General features: G+C 45.6%; 1 protein-coding gene across 3 annotated transcripts in view; it reads left to right on the top strand.

Annotated features, from left to right (window-relative positions):
* The window catches only part of LOC143277058 (uncharacterized), a 46331-nt gene that overhangs the window by 7204 nt on the left and 20979 nt on the right, over positions 1–18148 (top strand). For all 3 annotated transcript variants that reach the window (XM_076581792.1, XM_076581790.1, XM_076581793.1), the window contains exons 2-4: positions 14216–14421; positions 16616–16782; positions 17654–17813. In XM_076581792.1, the coding sequence (XP_076437907.1) occupies positions 14259–14421; positions 16616–16782; positions 17654–17813 (490 nt within the window). In that variant the 5' untranslated portion in view covers positions 14216–14258. The remainder of the gene's footprint in view (positions 1–14215; positions 14422–16615; positions 16783–17653; positions 17814–18148) is intronic.

Here is an 18148-nt window from a genome sequence, read left to right as displayed (position 1 = left end):
TATATACAAAGATACACACACACACACACACACACACACACACACACACACACACACACACACACACACATATACGTTCCAATATCCTGTTGCTCCCACAGTGTAGGCATGCATATACTCACATACCTCATCCTCTACCCCACCTCCCCCCGCACTCCCACCTCCTCACACACACACACACACACACACACACACACACACACACACACACACACACACACACACACGTACACAGATCTCTCCTGACACTTGTGTACACTTACACTCTCGCGCATTCACAAACGCACTCAAAAGCACAGACCCACACATCCACACAAACACACACGCACAGAGGCTGCCACTGACTGGCCGCAAGAGGGATGGGAAAAGATCTCTGATGCCAAAAAACGTGGCGTCTAGTGTGTTGCTCAGTCTATTGTATTTGGAAAGGCCCACAGAGACTCTGTTCCGTTTTGAAGAAATTTGCGCAATGTTGGTTTGGAAATGATGCCGATATTTGTTTGATTTGCAAAGCATCGTGCTCTACCTTTCATGTTAGACTTGCGGCCGCTCCCTCTCTCTGCTTTTATTTCTTTGAGGCGATCGATGGTGTGATGGCCTTGTACCTGTTCTTTTTGGTATTCTTTGATTTTTCTGAGGATTTCCGATTTTCCTAGATGTAGGCCGCTCGTTGGTGTTGCGTTACCAGCAAGTCTGTCAGCTCGCTCATTTCCCTTAACACCTGCATGTCCCGGGCAGTATGACCATGTGAGTTTTTTAATCTGAAAGTTGCGCATTGCCTTATGCCACTCTGGGCTTCCCATTCCGTTTTCAATTTTCTGTATGAGGTTCATTGAGTCGGTTAGAATCATGGCATGTTGGTTTCCGGGCGTATGGATGGACGATAGCCACTGGAGGGCATGTGTCGCAGCTTCAACTTCCATCGTTAGGCTGGAGGTTGTGACTTTGTAGGCAGCATTCTCTTCCCTAACTGTTTTTCCATTTTGTTTCGCAGTGAATCCCCAACCGGATTGGTCTTTGGTGACTGAGCCATCTGTGTATATGATGATGTCCTCTTCTTTACTGTTTTCTTCTATGAGTAGTTTCACTTCCGCATCAGTTTTGCCATCTGGCCATTCCCGACAATGTCTTCCTAGAGTGGGTGAAATGGCTGTGTTGAATAGATGGTTGAGGTTTTCGGGGTTTTTCTCCCATTCTTTTGTTTCTTTCAGGTCTTGTAGTCGGCATACTAGCTGGATTGTGTCTTCTGCTTGCCCCATCCATGATCTTCCTCGTCCTAGGCGGCTGCCTTTTGGTTCTTTGACTGCGTCATGCAGTGTGTTTTGAGGGTTTTCTAATGCTTTGAAGTAGGTCTTGACCTGTTCTAACTTGTTTCTGGCCTGCACTGAAGGAAGGTCAAGCAGGTATCGCATGGTTTCTGTGGGCGTGTCTTTTGTTGTTCCAAGGATCAGCCTCATAGCTTCATTTTGGACTCTTTCTAATTTTAGGAGGTTGCTTTGAGACGGTGTTGTTAGCCCAAGTCCGTAGTCGATCACACTGAGGACGAGTGATTGGTATAGCAGGAAGAGGTGGCGTTGTTCAATTCCTTTGGTTGCCATTGCTTTTAAGACTGAAAGGAACGAAGTAGTAGTAGTAGTATCTTCCTGAACCGCCAAGTTTGTGGTTTGTGACAAGATAGGATTTTGTTGTCTGTTACGTGCAGCCAGTAAACCATGTCACGCTTGTGGAATAAGTTCCGGAGTTCGTCGCGTGAGTGGGGCATAAATGGCAGCAAGATCTGATGATTGATTGGGGTGAGGATGCTGACTGGTCTAACAGAGATCCACTGTGACGTCAGCCTGTGTCACTGTGTTGGGGTGAGGTTGCTGACTAGTCTAACAGAGATCCACTGTGACGTCAGCCTGTGTCACTGTGTTGGGGTGAGAATGTAAGGACTGATCTAACAGAGATCCACTGTGACGTCAGCCTGTGTCACTGTGTTGGGGTGAGAATGTAAGGACTGATCTAACAGAGATCCACTGTGACGTCAGCCTGTGTCACTGTGTTGGGGTGAGGATGTAAGGACTGATCTAACAGAGATCCACTGTGACGTGAGCCTGTGTCACTGTGTTGGGGTGAGGATGTAGGGACTGATCTAACAGAGATCCACTGTGACGTCAGCCTGTGTCACTGTGTTGGGGTGAGGATGTAAGGACTGATCTAACAGAGATCCACTGTGACGTGAGCCTGTGTCACTGTGTTGGGGTGAGGATGTAAGGACTGATCTAACAGATCCACTGTGACGTGAGCCTGTGTCACTGTGTTGGGGTGAGGATGTAAGGACTGATCTAACAGAGATCCACTGTGACGTCAGCCTGTGTCACTGTGTTGGGGTGAGGATGTAAGGACTGATCTAACAGAGATCCACTGTGACGTGAGCCTGTGTCACTGTGTTGGGGTGAGGATGTAAGGACTGATCTAACAGAGATCCACTGTGACGTGAGCCTGTGTCACTGTGTTGGGGTGAGGATGTAAGGACTGATCTAACAGAGATCCACTGTGACGTCAGCCTGTGTCACTGTGTTGGGGTGAGGATGTAAGGACTGATCTAACAGAGATCCACTGTGACGTGAGCCTGTGTCACTGTGTTGGGGTGAGGATGTAAGGACTAGTGGAAAGTTTGAAGTGTGACTCGTTTTAATTGTTTTTTTATTTATTTTATTTTTTTTACTCTTGTAGTAGTTATTAACGTGGCGATAGCCTTGAGATGGCCTTAGTGGACGGCGAGGCTCTAAGCACCATAATTTCATTTCATTTCATGTAAGGACTGGTCTAACAGAGATCCACTGTGACGTCAGCCTGTGTCACTGTGTTGGGGTGAGGATGCTGACTGGTCTAACAGAGATCCACTCTGACGTCAGCCTGTGTCACTGTGTTGGGGTGAGGATGCTGACTGGTCTAACAGAGATCCACTGTGACGTCAGCCTGTGTCACTGTGTTGGGGTGAGAATGTAAGGACTGATCTAACAGAGATCCACTGTGACGTCAGCCTGTGTCACTGTGTTGGGGTGAGGATGCTGACTGGTCTAACAGAGATCCACTCTGACGTCAGCCTGTGTCACTCTCCTTGAAGACACACCGAGCGGCACGACATCCCTTGCGCTGCTTCCCCGCTCATCTCACCCCTCCCTGGAGAAGTGAGAATGTTGATTAGCAAGCGCAAGCGCGTGAGAGACACATAATTGTCTTGTCTTTGCGGTCAGTGGCCTTCTATAGCCACGTAGCCCAGCGCAGGACTGTTGCTAAAACACTAGGACAAGTATGAGGTGCGCTTAGCCTATCAACCCCCCATCTCTCCATCTGTCTGGCTCTCTCTGTCTGTCTCTTTCTGTCTGTCTCTCTCTGCGCGCACACATGCACACACAACTCCGACACACACACACACACACACACACACACACACACACACACACACACACACACACACACAGGACCGAGGAGGGAGGGGGACAGGGGAGGTGAAGAAGAGCCTTGAGGTAACACGTATCACAGATTAGTCTTGACAACAGCAAGTAAACACAATGGGAGAAAGTGTGAGCTATAAATATTTCATTGAATTCCCATTCCTTTTACAGAGACTGGTAATCATATTTCCTGTTTCTTGAAAGAAATTGAACCAATACCAGGATAAGGATATCGTGAAGAATAGTTTTGAATACAGGATTTTCTATAGCTCATAAGAATCTAACTCTTCCGAAAAAGACGAGTTTTAGACGAAAGACGTGCAGGACAAAATGTTGTTTTAACGAATACAGGACAGTTCAAAGAGTGACATCCTGGCGTGAGGCAATGTCAGTTATATGCTACAGTGATATCACATTGTTTTTGAATTCACAAAAAAATGATTGATCTGTCTACTGTGATGGAATAACTTTACGTGTAAAATGACAGAACACATGACACCCTTTTGGCTGAAATGGGATTTTATTTGAACCATGTCACAATACAGGACAGTCATGAAATCGGCAAAATGAAGTGAACAGGACAGGACGTCCTGGCCAAACAGTACTCTGTGAACAATCAGCAAAATGAAGTGAACAGGACAGGACGTCCTGTCCCAAACAGTACTCTGTGAACAATCAGCAAAATGAAGTGAACAGGACAGGACGTCCTGGCCAAACAGTACTCTGTGAACAATCAGCAAAATGAAGTGAACAGGACAGGACGTCCTGGCCAAACAGTACTCTGTGAACAGTCGGCAAAATGAAGTGAACAGGACAGGACGTCCTGGCCCAAACAGTACTCTGTGAACAATCGCAGTTCTGGTTCATTTCCTTCCTTTCCGTCCCAGCTTCCTTCCGGTTTTCTTCAACTCGTGTGTGTGTGTGTGTGTGTGTGTGTGCGTGTGTGTGTGTGTGTGTGTGTGTGTGTGTGTGTGTGTGTGTGTGTGTGTGTGTGTGTTTGATTGTTTAGCACACGCACACAAACGCACGCACACACACAACGCGCGCGCAATAACTCGCAAAAGAAAGAAGAAGAATAATGATTTAGCGCCCAGTAATCTAAAATAGATTCAGATACTACGCCTATTACATTACATAATTACACACACACACACACACACACACGCACACACACTGTGACACACACACACAACGAAAGAGAGTTTGCCTGGCTTATAACTGAAATGGTATGGAAGGTCAAAAGATAGGCGTTTTCAAAAAGATGTGTTTTCAGACCAGTTTTGAAAGATTGAAATGAGGGAGAGTGGCGAAGATCGTGAGGTAAACTGTTCCAGACAGATGGATCTGAATAAGAAAAGGAAGAATCACCGAAGGATCGGGTTTTAACACGGGGAGCAAGTAGCTGCCGTGAATCGGAAGATGATCTGATTTGTCATGGGGGTGTATAGGTTTGAATCAATTCTCTCAGATACTGAGGAGCAGCACCCAAAATGGAGTTGAAGGTGAGAATTGCAACTTTGTACTGAATGTGGGCAAAAATTGATAACCAGTAAAGAGAATGCAGAAGATGAGTGATATTGTCAGTCTTTTTGGTTCTAAAAATTAATCTTGCTCTTGTGTTTTGAACTTTCTGGAGTGTTTGTATTAAGTATCGAGGACAACCAATGTGGAGTGAGTTACAGTAATCTAGTTTGGACAAGACAAGAGAGCACACCAGAGTTTGTGTTGCTTGAGTAGTAAGGAGATGTTGGATGGAACTGATCTTTCGAATTTGAAAGTATGCAGCCTTGCAGAGATTGTTTACGTGTTTCTTCAATGAGAGGTTTTGAATCAAACGTCACACCCAGTTGGAGTAAAGGGTTTCAAAACTAAAAAGAAAAAGATGCACAATGAGCAAATTGATGATGAAACAAAGTGAAACCAGCATAACATGTGTGTGTGTGTATAACAATATCACCAAAAAAAAGTGGAGAAGAGGGGTGAGGGCGTGGGGGAGCAGGGGAAAGGGAGAGGGGAGGAGTAAGGTGTGTGTGTGTGTGTGTGTGTGTGTGTGTGTGTGTGTGTGTGTGTGTGTGTGTGTGCTGTGCTGTGCTGTGCTGTGTTGTGCTGTGTTGTGCTGTGCTGCGTTGCATTGCATTGCATTGCATTGCATTGTATCACTCTTGTCACGGCAGATATCTTTGTGTAAAAATCGGGCTGTTCTCATAGAGAGCACGTCGGTATAGTGAGAGCGCCACCTCTTTTCTTGTTTTTCTGTCAGCGAGTGTATTTATTTCTACCAATGTAGGTTTTACTATAGAATTAAGCATGCCCCCCCCCCCTTTTTTTATTTGCTGTGGGGTCTTTTACATTCGGTGATTGCACGCTGCTCACAGGACTTCGGTTTATCATCTCATTCGAATAACTAGCGTCCAGACCACTACTCAGGGTCTTGTGGAGAGGCAGAAAATACTGTTTGTGTATGTGTATTCGTATATGTATGTGTATGTGCATGTGCATATGTATGTGTATAATGATAATGATACTTCTATAGTGCTGAATCTTATGCAGAGACAAATCAAAGCGCATATGTGTATGTATATGTGTGTGTGTGTATGTGTGCGTGCGATGACTGGTGTGTGAAAGAGTATGTGTCTGGTTTCGATTTTGGTTGAGACAAACCAAATCTTGGAACAGGCGGAAAAGTACAAGTCTTTGCCCTACCACCCCATGAAACACCCCATGAAACAAACAGAATGGCCTCACTAAAAACGGACTGAAAAACAGTAGCTTTGTCCATGACAGCAAACGGCTGTCCCAGCAAATACCAGGAATAGCTGCCAGAGGACGTACTTCCCTTGCGCCCTTCAGAAGTGCCAGAACTGACATCCAGGTCTTCACCACGGTCCCATACATCACTTCAGGTGACACACATAGCGACTCCGTGAAGCGGTCCCTCACGCCAGTCATGACTGCATAGAAGTTCCCACAGGAAGATGCATATACTGACGGATCAGCAACTAACGCTGTGGTGAGTGGGGACGCAGGCATCATGGTGCGCTTCCCTCAAGGAGAGACAGCTGTTGTCAGTGTTGTCACTGTGACAAACACTGCACCAATTCTCCTACAGAGACTGAAGCACTCACGCTGGCCGCCTCCATGATTCGGGACTACAACAGTGACTGCAGCCAAGTTGTCTTTCCTGACACACGCTCTGTCAGTGTTGCAAGCCCTTCAGAACAAGCAGCTCCCATCCCTGTCGGCAGCGCAACAGAAAGTGGCAAGAAGCAGACGGGTGGTCATGTGGACCCGGTCCGTTGTCACAACACACTGAACACTCACATGTCACAACACACTGAACACTCACATGTCACAACACACTGAACACTCACATGTCACAACGCACTGAACAATCACATGTCAACACACTGAACAGTCACACTGAACAATCACATGTCACAACACACTGAACAGTCACACTGAACAATCACATGTCACAACACACTGAACAATCACATGTCACAACGCACTGAACAATCACATGTCACAACACACTGAACAATCACATGTCACAACACACTGAACAATCACATGTCACAACGCACTGAACAATCACATGTCACAACACACTGAACAGTCACACTGAACAATCACATGTCACAACACACTGAACAATCACATGTCACAACGCACTGAACAATCACATGTCACAACGCACTGAACAACGCACAACAGTTCAGTGTGTTGTGACATGTGATTGTTCAGTGCGTTGTGACATGTGATTGTTCAGTGTGATTGTTCAGTGCGTTGTGACATGTGATTGTTCAGTGCGTTGTGACATGTGATTGTTCAGTGTGTTGTGACAAGTGGCAAGAAGCAGACGGGTGGTCATGTGGACCCGGTCCGTTGTCACAACACACTGAACACTCACATGTCACAACACACTGAACACTCACATGTCACAACACACTGAACACTCACATGTCACAACGCACTGAATAATCACATGTCAACACACTGAACAGTCACACTGAACAATCACATGTCACAACGCACTGAACAGTCACACTGAACAATCACATGTCACAACGCACTGACCAATCACATGTCACAACGCACTGAACAGTCACATGTCACAACACTGAACAGTCACACTGAACAATCACATGTCACAACACACTGAAGTCACATGTCACAACACACTGAACAATCACATGTCACAACGCACTGATCAATCACATGTCACAACACACTGAACAGTCACATGTCACAACACACTGAACAATCATATGTCACAACACACTGAACAGTCACACTGAACAGTCACATGTCACAACACACTGAACAATCACATGTCACAACACACTGAACAGTCACACTGAACAGTCACATGTCACAACACACTGAACAGTCACATGTCACAACACACTGAACAATCATATGTCACAACACACTGAACAGTCACACTGACCAATCACATGTCACAACACACTGAACAATCACATGTCACAACACACTGAACAGTCGCACTGAACAATCACATGTCACAACACACTGAAGTCACATGTCACAACACACTGAACAGTCACACTGAACAATCACATGTCACAACACACTGAACAATCACACTGAACAATCACATGTCACAACATACTGAACAGTCACACTGAACAATCACACTGAACAATCGCATGTCACAACACACTGAACAATCACATGTCACAACACACTGAACAATCACATGTCACAACACACTGAACAGTCACACTGAACAATCACACTGAACAATCACATGTCACAACGCACTGATCAATCACATGTCACAACACACTGAACAATCACATGTCACAACACACTGAACAGTCGCACTGAACAATCACATGTCACAACACACTGAACAGTCACACTGAACAATCACATGTCACAACACACTGAATAGTCACACTGAACAATCACATGTCACAACGCACTGAACAATCACACTGAACAATCACATGTCACAACACACTGAACAATCACACTGAACAATCACACTGAACAATCACATGTCACAACACACTGAACAATCACACTGAACAATCACATGTCACAACGCACTGAACAATCACATGTCACAACACACTGAACAATCACATGTCACAACGCACTGAACAATCACACTGAACAATCACATGTCACAACACACTGAACAATCACACTGAACAATCACACTGAACAATCACATGTCACAACACACTGAACAATCACATGTCACAACGCACTGAACAATCACACTGAACAATCACATGTCACAACGCACTGAACAATCACACTGAACAATCACATGTCACAACACTGAACAGTCACACTGAACACTCACATGTCACAACGCACTGAACAGTCACACTGAATAATCACATGTCAACACACTGAATAGTCACACTGAACAATCACATGTCAACACACTGAACAGTCACACTGAACAATCACATGTCACAACACACTGAACAGTCACACTGAATAATCACATGTCAACACACTGAATAGTCACACTGAACAATCACATGTCAACACACTGAACAGTCACACTGAACAATCACATGTCACAACACACTGAACAGTCACACTGAATAATCACATGTCAACACACTGAACAGTCACACTGAACACTCACATGTCACAACACACTGAACAATCACACTGAACAGTCACATGTCACAACACACTGAACAATCACACTGAACAATCACATGTCACAACACACTGAACAATCACACTGAACAATCACATGTCACAACACACTGAACACTCACATGTCACAACACACTGAACAATCACACTGAACAGTCACATGTCACAACACACTGAACAATCACACTGAACAATCATATGTCACAACACACTGAACAATCACATGTCACAACACACTGAACAGTCACATGTCACAACACACTGAACAATCATATGTCACAACACACTGAACAGTCACATGTCACAACGCACTGATCAATCACATGTCACAACACACTGAACAATCATATGTCACAACACACTGAACAGTCACACTGACCAATCACATGTCACAACACACTGAACAATCACATGTCACAACACACTGAACAGTCGCACTGAACAATCACATGTCACAACACACTGAACAATCACATGTCACAACACACTGAAGTCACATGTCACAACACACTGAACAGTCACACTGAACAATCACATGTCACAACACACTGAACAATCACACTGAACAATCGCATGTCACAACATACTGAACAGTCACACTGAACAATCACACTGAACAATCACATGTCACAACACACTGAACAATCACATGTCACAACACACTGAACAATCACACTGAACAATCACATGTCACAACGCACTGAACAATCACATGTCACAACACACTGAACAATCACATGTCACAACGCACTGAACAATTACATGTCACAACACACTGAACAATCACACTGAACAATCACATGTCACAACACACTGAACAATCACATGTCACAACACACTGAACAATCACACTGAACAATCACATGTCACAACACACTGAACAATCACACTGAACAATCACATGTCACAACACACTGAACAATCACATGTCACAACGCACTGAACAATCACACTGAACAATCACATGTCACAACACACTGAACAATCACACTGAACAATCACACTGAACAATCACATGTCACAACACACTGAACAATCACACTGAACAATCACATGTCACAACGCACTGAACAATCACATGTCACAACGCACTGAACAATCACACTGAACAATCACATGTCACAACACACTGAACAATCACACTGAACAATCACATGTCACAACACACTGAACAATCACATGTCACAACGCACTGAACAATCACACTGAACAATCACATGTCACAACACACTGAACAATCACACTGAACAATCACATGTCACAACGCACTGAACAATCACACTGAACAATCACATGTCACATCACACTGAACAGTCACATCACACTGAACAATCACATGTCACATCACACTGAACAGTCACATCACACTGAACAATCACATGTCACAACACACTGAACAATCACACTGAACAATCACATGTCACAACATACTGAACAATCACACTGAACAATCACATGTCACATCACACTGAACAGTCACATCACACTGAACAATCACATGTCACAACACACTGAACAATCACATGTACCGATAACTGAAGCTGGTGCCATCTGTCACCTCCCCCTGTGGACAGGAAGACCAGACAGCAGAGCACATTCTCCAAACTGCCCCCCTCACCCCTCACCCCTCCCCTGTACGAACAGGCAAGACAGATGTGTGGCCTGTCGACACTCCACTCCTGACAAACTTTATAGCAGTCGTGAAGAGGTGGAGGAAACGTCATTCATCGCCAGAGCTTGACTGATGGTGTTGCTGTGAACGCCAAGAATGTCTTCACCTCTCATTACCTTCACCCCCATTACCTTCTTTATTACCTTCACTCCTCTTACCTTCACCCCTTTTACCTTCACTCCTCTTACCTTCACCCCTTTTACCTTCACTCCTCTTACCTTCACCCCTTTTACTCTCACCCTCTTACATACACCGCTCTTACCTATTACCTTCATTATTACCTTCACCCCTCTTACCTTCACCCCTCTTACCTTCACCCCTCTTACCTTCACCCATCTGTCTGTGGGGAGGGGGGAATGGGAGGGACTATCTTAAATACCATCTCAAACATCAACCCAACACACAATGCAGTAAGCCTACTTCCTTGTTGATTGTTTGAACGACTCAACATGCCAACCGCCAGCTACATACCTCCTTAAAACAAACTAAACTGCATAAGTTACAGAAGCTTCTACCTAATCAGCAGCCCCCCCAATCCCAGCTACTATGACAACTCCGATGGACAATAACTTAGTGGTCACAATTCCTGAATCGCTACACCTCACATATGCTCAGCGGCAACTACTCAAGGGGTTTGAAATTTGTACCCCTACAACCTAAAGCCGTAAGACAGACATGTTTGACTGCCATCGCTTCTTTTGACGCCTTCGCCTTGCAGCCTTCTTTGCAGATAACTCCCTACCAAGGACCCCCAGTGCTCCTAATGACTGCACAGCTGTTCCCCCGTCAGTACCCCTCCCTTCACTACTACATCAACAAGTGCCAGAAAGAAATTAATCGGCTTAAACTACCTCCGGTAAGGAAATCCAACCTCAGCCCAGCAGAACAGCAGGCACTAAGGAAACTTAAAAACCGCACAGACATCATCATTAAAAGAGCAGACGAGGGGGGAGCAGTGGTCGTGTGGCAGAAAGACCTATATGAAAAAGAAGCCATGAGACAACTGTCAGACACCAAGAACTACACTGTCATCAGAGCCTCTGCCATCAAACAAGACAATGCACTTGTCCGTAATACCATTAAGGAGACCATTGCAAGCGGTCTTCTCCCACAGGAAGCCATACGGGCAATCACAAGAGAACCCCGGTCAGCCAGATTCTATGTCCTGCCCAAGATACACAAACTCGGTAACCCAGGCAGACCAACTGTGTCAGCATGCTCTTGCCCCACAGCCCAAGTCTCTCAGTTCCTTGACCTACTGTTCCAACCTCTCGTTCAGTTCCTTGACCTACTGTTCCAACCTCTCGTCCAGAGTTCCTTGACCTACTGTTCCAACCTCTCGTCCAGAGTTCCTTGACCTACTGTTCCAACCTCTCGTTCACAGTTCCTTGACCTACTGTTCTAACCTCTCGTTCACAGTTCCTTGACCTACTGTTCCAACCTCTCGTCCAGAGTTCCTTGACCTACTGTTCCAACCTCTCGTTCAGTTCCTTGACCTACTGTTCCAACCTCTCGTTCAGTTCCTTGACCTACTGTTCCAACCTCTCGTCCACAGTTCCTTGACCTACTGTTCTAACCTCTCGTTCACAGTTCCTTGACCTACTGTTCCAACCTCTCGTCCACAGTTCCTTGACCTACTGTTCTAACCTCTCGTTCAGTTCCTTGACCTACTGTTCCAACCTCTCGTCCACAGTTCCTTGACCTACTGTTCCAACCTCTCGTCCACAGTTCCTTGACCTACTGTTCCAACCTCTCGTCCACAGTTCCTTGACCTACTGTTCCAATCTCTCGTCCACAGTTTACCAACCTACGTAAAAGATAACAACCATGCCCTTAATATTCTGAAGAACTACTCATTCCCTAACAGTGAACACCGACTCATATTCACCATGGATGTAACTTCTTTATACATCAACATTCCCCACAACGATGGACTTAAGGCTGTCCAACATTACCTCAATAAGAGTTCTTTTGACCTCAATGTGACCACTATCTTGCGTCTGACGGAGCTAGTTCTAACCCTTAACTGCTTTGAATTTGGGAACCACCACTACCAACAAACTAAAGGAGTAGCTATGGGCACACGCATGGGTCCATCATATGCCAATCTCTTCATAGGATATATAGTCTGAGATCTTACCTTATACCCAGGACGCAAGCCAGATATGTACAAGAGATTCATCGATGACTGTTTTGGAATCTCCACCCTCCCCAAACCTGAACTGCTTAATTTCATCCAATAAGTCAACAACTTCCACCCATCCCTCAAATTCACTTATGAGATATCAGACACGTCTCTACCCTTCCTAGATATCAACATTAGCATCCAGTCTACCCCCGAAAACGGAGTATGGCTGCCTACATGGCGGGGTAAAAACGGTCATACACGTAAAAGCCCACTCGTGTGCTTTCGAGTGAACGTGGGAGTTGCAGCCCACGAACGAAGAAGAAGAAGAAGAAGAAGAAGCATCCAGTCTGACTGCCAGTCCCTTCATACCTCACTACATTACAAACCCACATACTCTCATTCCTACTTACTGTACTCTTCCAGCCCCCCCCCCCCACACCCCACTATGAAAAATAGCATACACTACTCCCAATGTCTACTGCTCCGTCGACTTTGCAGCAGTGATAATGACTTCATCAGAGAGGCAACCACTTTGAGCATTTACTTCAGAGCAAGAGGCTATCCAGCAAACCCTCCAGCCAGCACAGTCACCCCAAGACCCCTAGCCCTTACCCCCAAAGATATCAGTACCTCTGATGCGGATAACCGTTGCGTCTTCACCCTGACCTACCATCCGCACAACCTTCCCGTTAAAGACATTCTATACCAAAACTTCAATATCCTACAAGATGACCCAGCACTTAAAAAGATCTTCAGACAACCTCCAATGGCTGCATATAAAAGAGACAAGACCGTTGGAGACCACTTAGTACGATCTGTCTTCCACCCTACATACCCTTCAACCCCACCAGGCAACTCCACTTCTTCACCTCTTCACTTGACAAAGAGTTTATGACTCGAAACGTCGTTTTTATCTTCATCTTAAGGTACCTTTGATTTTAAACCATTTTTTACCATTTTAACTTCGTTTTAAAAGGTCCAGCAGTCACCATTTGTTCATCTGTGTTACCTTCACATACCTTCACCCCTCTTACCTTCACCCTCTTACCTCCGCTCTTACCTTCACTCTTACCTCCGCTCTTACCTTCACTCGTCTTCTCCACTCTCACCTTCACCCTTCTTACCTTCACCTTCTTACCTTCACCCGTCTTACCTCCACTCTTACCTTCACCCGTGTTACCTTCATCTTCTTACCTTCACTCTTACTTTCACCCCTCTTACTTTCACCCCTTCACCTTCTTTCTTTCATTCCTCTTACCTCACGCTGTTTATTTATTTATTTGATTACTTAATTAGTAAAAATGTCAGTCCCTGTGTGTACAGTGGGGCGGTGTGCCCAGGGCAGGGGGAGTGCCCTCACAACTCCATGACGGTCAGCGCCAGGTGCCCTCACAACTCCATGACGGTCAGCGCCAGGTGCCCTCACAACTCCACGACGGTCAGCGCCAGGTGCCCTCACAACTCCATGATGGTGCTGATAGTGCTGCTGGCTGTCCTGGTCTGGCCCAGCAGTGCCCAAGACCACTGCAGTAAGTTCACTGCACGCTGTAAATTGAGTATTGATTGATTGATTGACCAGTCTGTCTGTTGGTTGACTGTATTTGATTGAATGGTCGTAATAGCCGAATGGTTGAAGCGTTGGACTTTCAATCTGAGGGTCGCGGGTTCGAATCTCGGTGACGGCGCCTGGTGGGTAAAGGGTGGATATTTTTTCCGATCTCGCAGGTCAAGATATGCGTAGACCTGCTGGTGCCTGAACCCCCTTCGTGTGAATACGCACGCAGATCAAATACGCATGTTAAAGATCCGGTTATCCATGTCAGCGTTCGGTGGGTAATGGAAACAAGAACATACCCAGCATGCACACCCCCGAAAACGGAGTATGGCTGCTTACATGGTGGGTAAACAAAACGGTCATACACTTGCAATGTTACATGTATTTCTGAGTGTGTATGTGGGCGTGCCTGAAATCTGATTGAATGACACAGGAAACGAATGATGAGCGCCCAGTGACAGCCGTCAGTCGGCTCTACTCGGGTAGGCAGCCGAAAATGACCCCGTGTTTACAAAGCACTTTGAACGTGGTCTCCGACCGAGGATAGGCGCTATATAAGTATCCATATCAATCAATCAAGTTATTCATTCTTTGACTTTTGAGATTCGATAAAGATACTATGACCTTTTATGCACACTTAATCATCGTACGTGAAAGCTACATCACGATTAGACGAACAAATACAATGTGATAAAATGCATCTTTTTTTCTTTTCTTTTTTTCCCGCGACAGGCAGGGGGGCTGTTATGATGCTGGGGTTTGCAGCGGGCCACAGGCTGTTGGGTAACCCGTGTGTCTTGGGCCTGGCTGAAAAAAATACAACATTCATTCCTTAGGAACTGACTCCATGAAATGGAAATCCTGCTTCAATCGTGTCTATTTTAATCCCCCTTTGCTAGATCGCATCATGTTATATACGTAATACATAGTATATATACATACGTGACACACACACACACACACACACACACACACACACACACACACACACACACACACACTCTCTTTGGAACATCCAGCATGGACTCATTTGGCCTGACCAATGCTGCAGGCGAATGTACAGACTATACAGCTGCCTATTTTTCTTTCATCTTTCCTTTCTCCTTTCTTTCTTTTTTAAGCATTTGCGGTGCAGCATATACGGAAAATCATCAGCACAGAAGTCATTACAAAAAAAGGGGAAAAAAGAAAAAAAGAAAGAAACAGAAGAAAAGAAAATAAAGTATGAAAACGAATACGATTTGGACATACGTTTTTGCTCAACCCGCGCATAAGCGACCTTTTCACGAAAATTGATAAGCTCGGAAACGTTCCAGTGACATGCGGAAATCTTAAAAAAAAAACAACCCAACCCACTCTCCCTTTCTTTAAACCTTGAGTGATGTGGTGGTCTGGACGCTATTTAATAGGATCAGACGATAAACCGAGGCCCCGTGTGCAGTATGCACATAAAAGAAACCACGACAACATGTCTTATCCCTGCCAAAATTTTGTGGTAAAATCCACTCAGCTGTGTGTGTGTTTGAAGAATGGCTTAATGATACATGAAACAAAAGATGAGCGTTTGAAGCTAGTTTAGCTGCCAGTCGGCTATACCCAGGTTGGCAGCCTGTTGTGCAAATGGCTCCATGTTTGTAAAGCGTTTGGAGATTGGTCTTTGACCGAGGATAGGCGCTATGTAATGGTGACAGTGATGGTGAGATATGTGATGATGACAGTGATGAAACATGTAATGGTGACAGTGATGGTGAGATATGTGATGATGACAGTGATGAAACATGTAATGGTGACAGTGATGGTGAGATATGTGATGAAGACAGTGATGAAACATGTAATGGTGACAGTGATGGTGAGATATGTATGTGATGATGACAGTGATGAAACATGTAATGGTGACAGTGATGGTGAGATATGTATGTGATGACAGTGATGAAACATGTAATGGTGACAGTGATGGTGAGATATGTATGTGATGACAGTGATGAAATATGTAATGGTGACAGTGATGGTGAGATATGTATGTGATGATGACAGTGATGAAACATGTAATGGTGACAGTGATGGTGAGATATGTATGTGATGACAGTGATGAAACATGTAATGGTGACAGTGATGGTGAGATATGTAATGTTGAAGAGAGTGACGAGGCATGTACCCCGGGTGGCCAGGTTTCAGCGGAGAGGTGAAGGTGAAGGACCAGCGGGTGGTTCTGACGTGTTGGTGCCAGGTCAGACAGTGCGGGTCGTGTCTGATGGTGGTTCAGAAGATTGACATCACGCATGACGCCACCCCTCTCCACTTGACACAAGTGTTATCTGACCAAACTTCTCCGCCTGTATGTCACCTGTGTGTGTGTGTGTGTGCGCGTGTGCGTGTGCGTGTGCGCGTGTGCGTGTGTGCGTGTGCGTGTGCCCGTGCGTGTGTGTGTGTGTGCGCGCGTGCGTGTGTGTGTGTGCGCGCGTGCGTGTGTGTGTCCGTGTGTGTGCGCGTGCGTGTGTGTGTGCGCGCGCGTGCGTGTGTGTGTGTGTGTGTTTTGGGGGAAAGGGGGTGCGTGCGCACGCGCGCGCGTGTGTGTGTGTGTGCGCGCGCAATGCAGTGCAGCTTTGCAGGAACACAAAGCGAAGATCTTTCACTTTGGTCAGACCACTGGGTTCTGACCCGAGTTCGCAGAGCTCTCCATCACACCTGGTGGGTTAAGGATGGAGACTTCTTCGATCTCCCAGGTCAACATGTGTGCAGACCTGCTAGTGCCTGAACTATCTTCTTGTGTATATACACGCGGAAGATCAAATGCGCACGTTAAAGATTATGCAGCTCATGTCGGCGTTCGGTGGGTTATGGAAATAATACCCAGATTGATCACCCCCGAAAACGGAGTATGGCTACAAAGCGGGGTAAATAAGTAAAACGGCAATAAACGTAAAATGTTACTTGTATAAGTGTGTGTGCGTGACTGAAACCTGACTGAAATGACACAGAAAACGAATGAAGAAGTCCAAAAGGCACTGCCAGTCGGCTCTACCCAGGTCGGCAGGCTGCTGTGCAAATGACTCCTTGTTTGTAAAGCACTTGGAGCATTGTCTCTGACCGAGGATAGGCGCTATATAAATATCAGAATATCATCATCGTCATTAATTTGGCTCCTGTGTGTTTTTCAGCAAACGATTACACAAGCGGGATATAGTCTTATTGCCTTTGTATTGCAGAGCAAGGTAGTCCTCCAGAAGGCGTACAACTACACGTTTAAAAGTTCCCCTTTGATTGCCACCAGTTCCTCCATTCTGAAGTTCAAGTGCATTACCCATGGCCTGGACCACAGCCACAACAACAAGGACAAGACGTATTATCAACAGTTCAACTTGACAGGTATAACGGCCTCTCCACAGGTGTGGTAATAGCTGTTCATGTCTGCCCCCACAGGTGTGGTAATAGCTGTTCATGTCTGTCCCCACAGGTGTGGTAATAGCTGTTCATGTCTGTCCCCACAGGTGTGGTAATAGCTGTTCATGTCTGTCCCCACAGGTGTGGTAATAGCTGTTCATGTCTGTCCCCACAGGTGTGGTAATAGCTGTTCATGTCTGTCCCCACAGGTGTGGTAATAGCTGTTCATGTCTGTCCCCACAGGTGTGGTAATAGCTGTTCATGTCTGTCCCCACAGGTGTGGTAATAGCTGTTCATGTCTGTCCCCACAGGTGTGGTAA

This window comes from Babylonia areolata, chromosome 33, assembly GCF_041734735.1.
Source record: "Babylonia areolata isolate BAREFJ2019XMU chromosome 33, ASM4173473v1, whole genome shotgun sequence".
In the NCBI taxonomy this organism is placed as follows: domain Eukaryota; kingdom Metazoa; phylum Mollusca; class Gastropoda; order Neogastropoda; family Buccinidae; genus Babylonia; species Babylonia areolata.
Note: the sequence above shows the minus strand (reverse complement) of the source record. Positions and strands in the feature narration are given on the sequence as shown.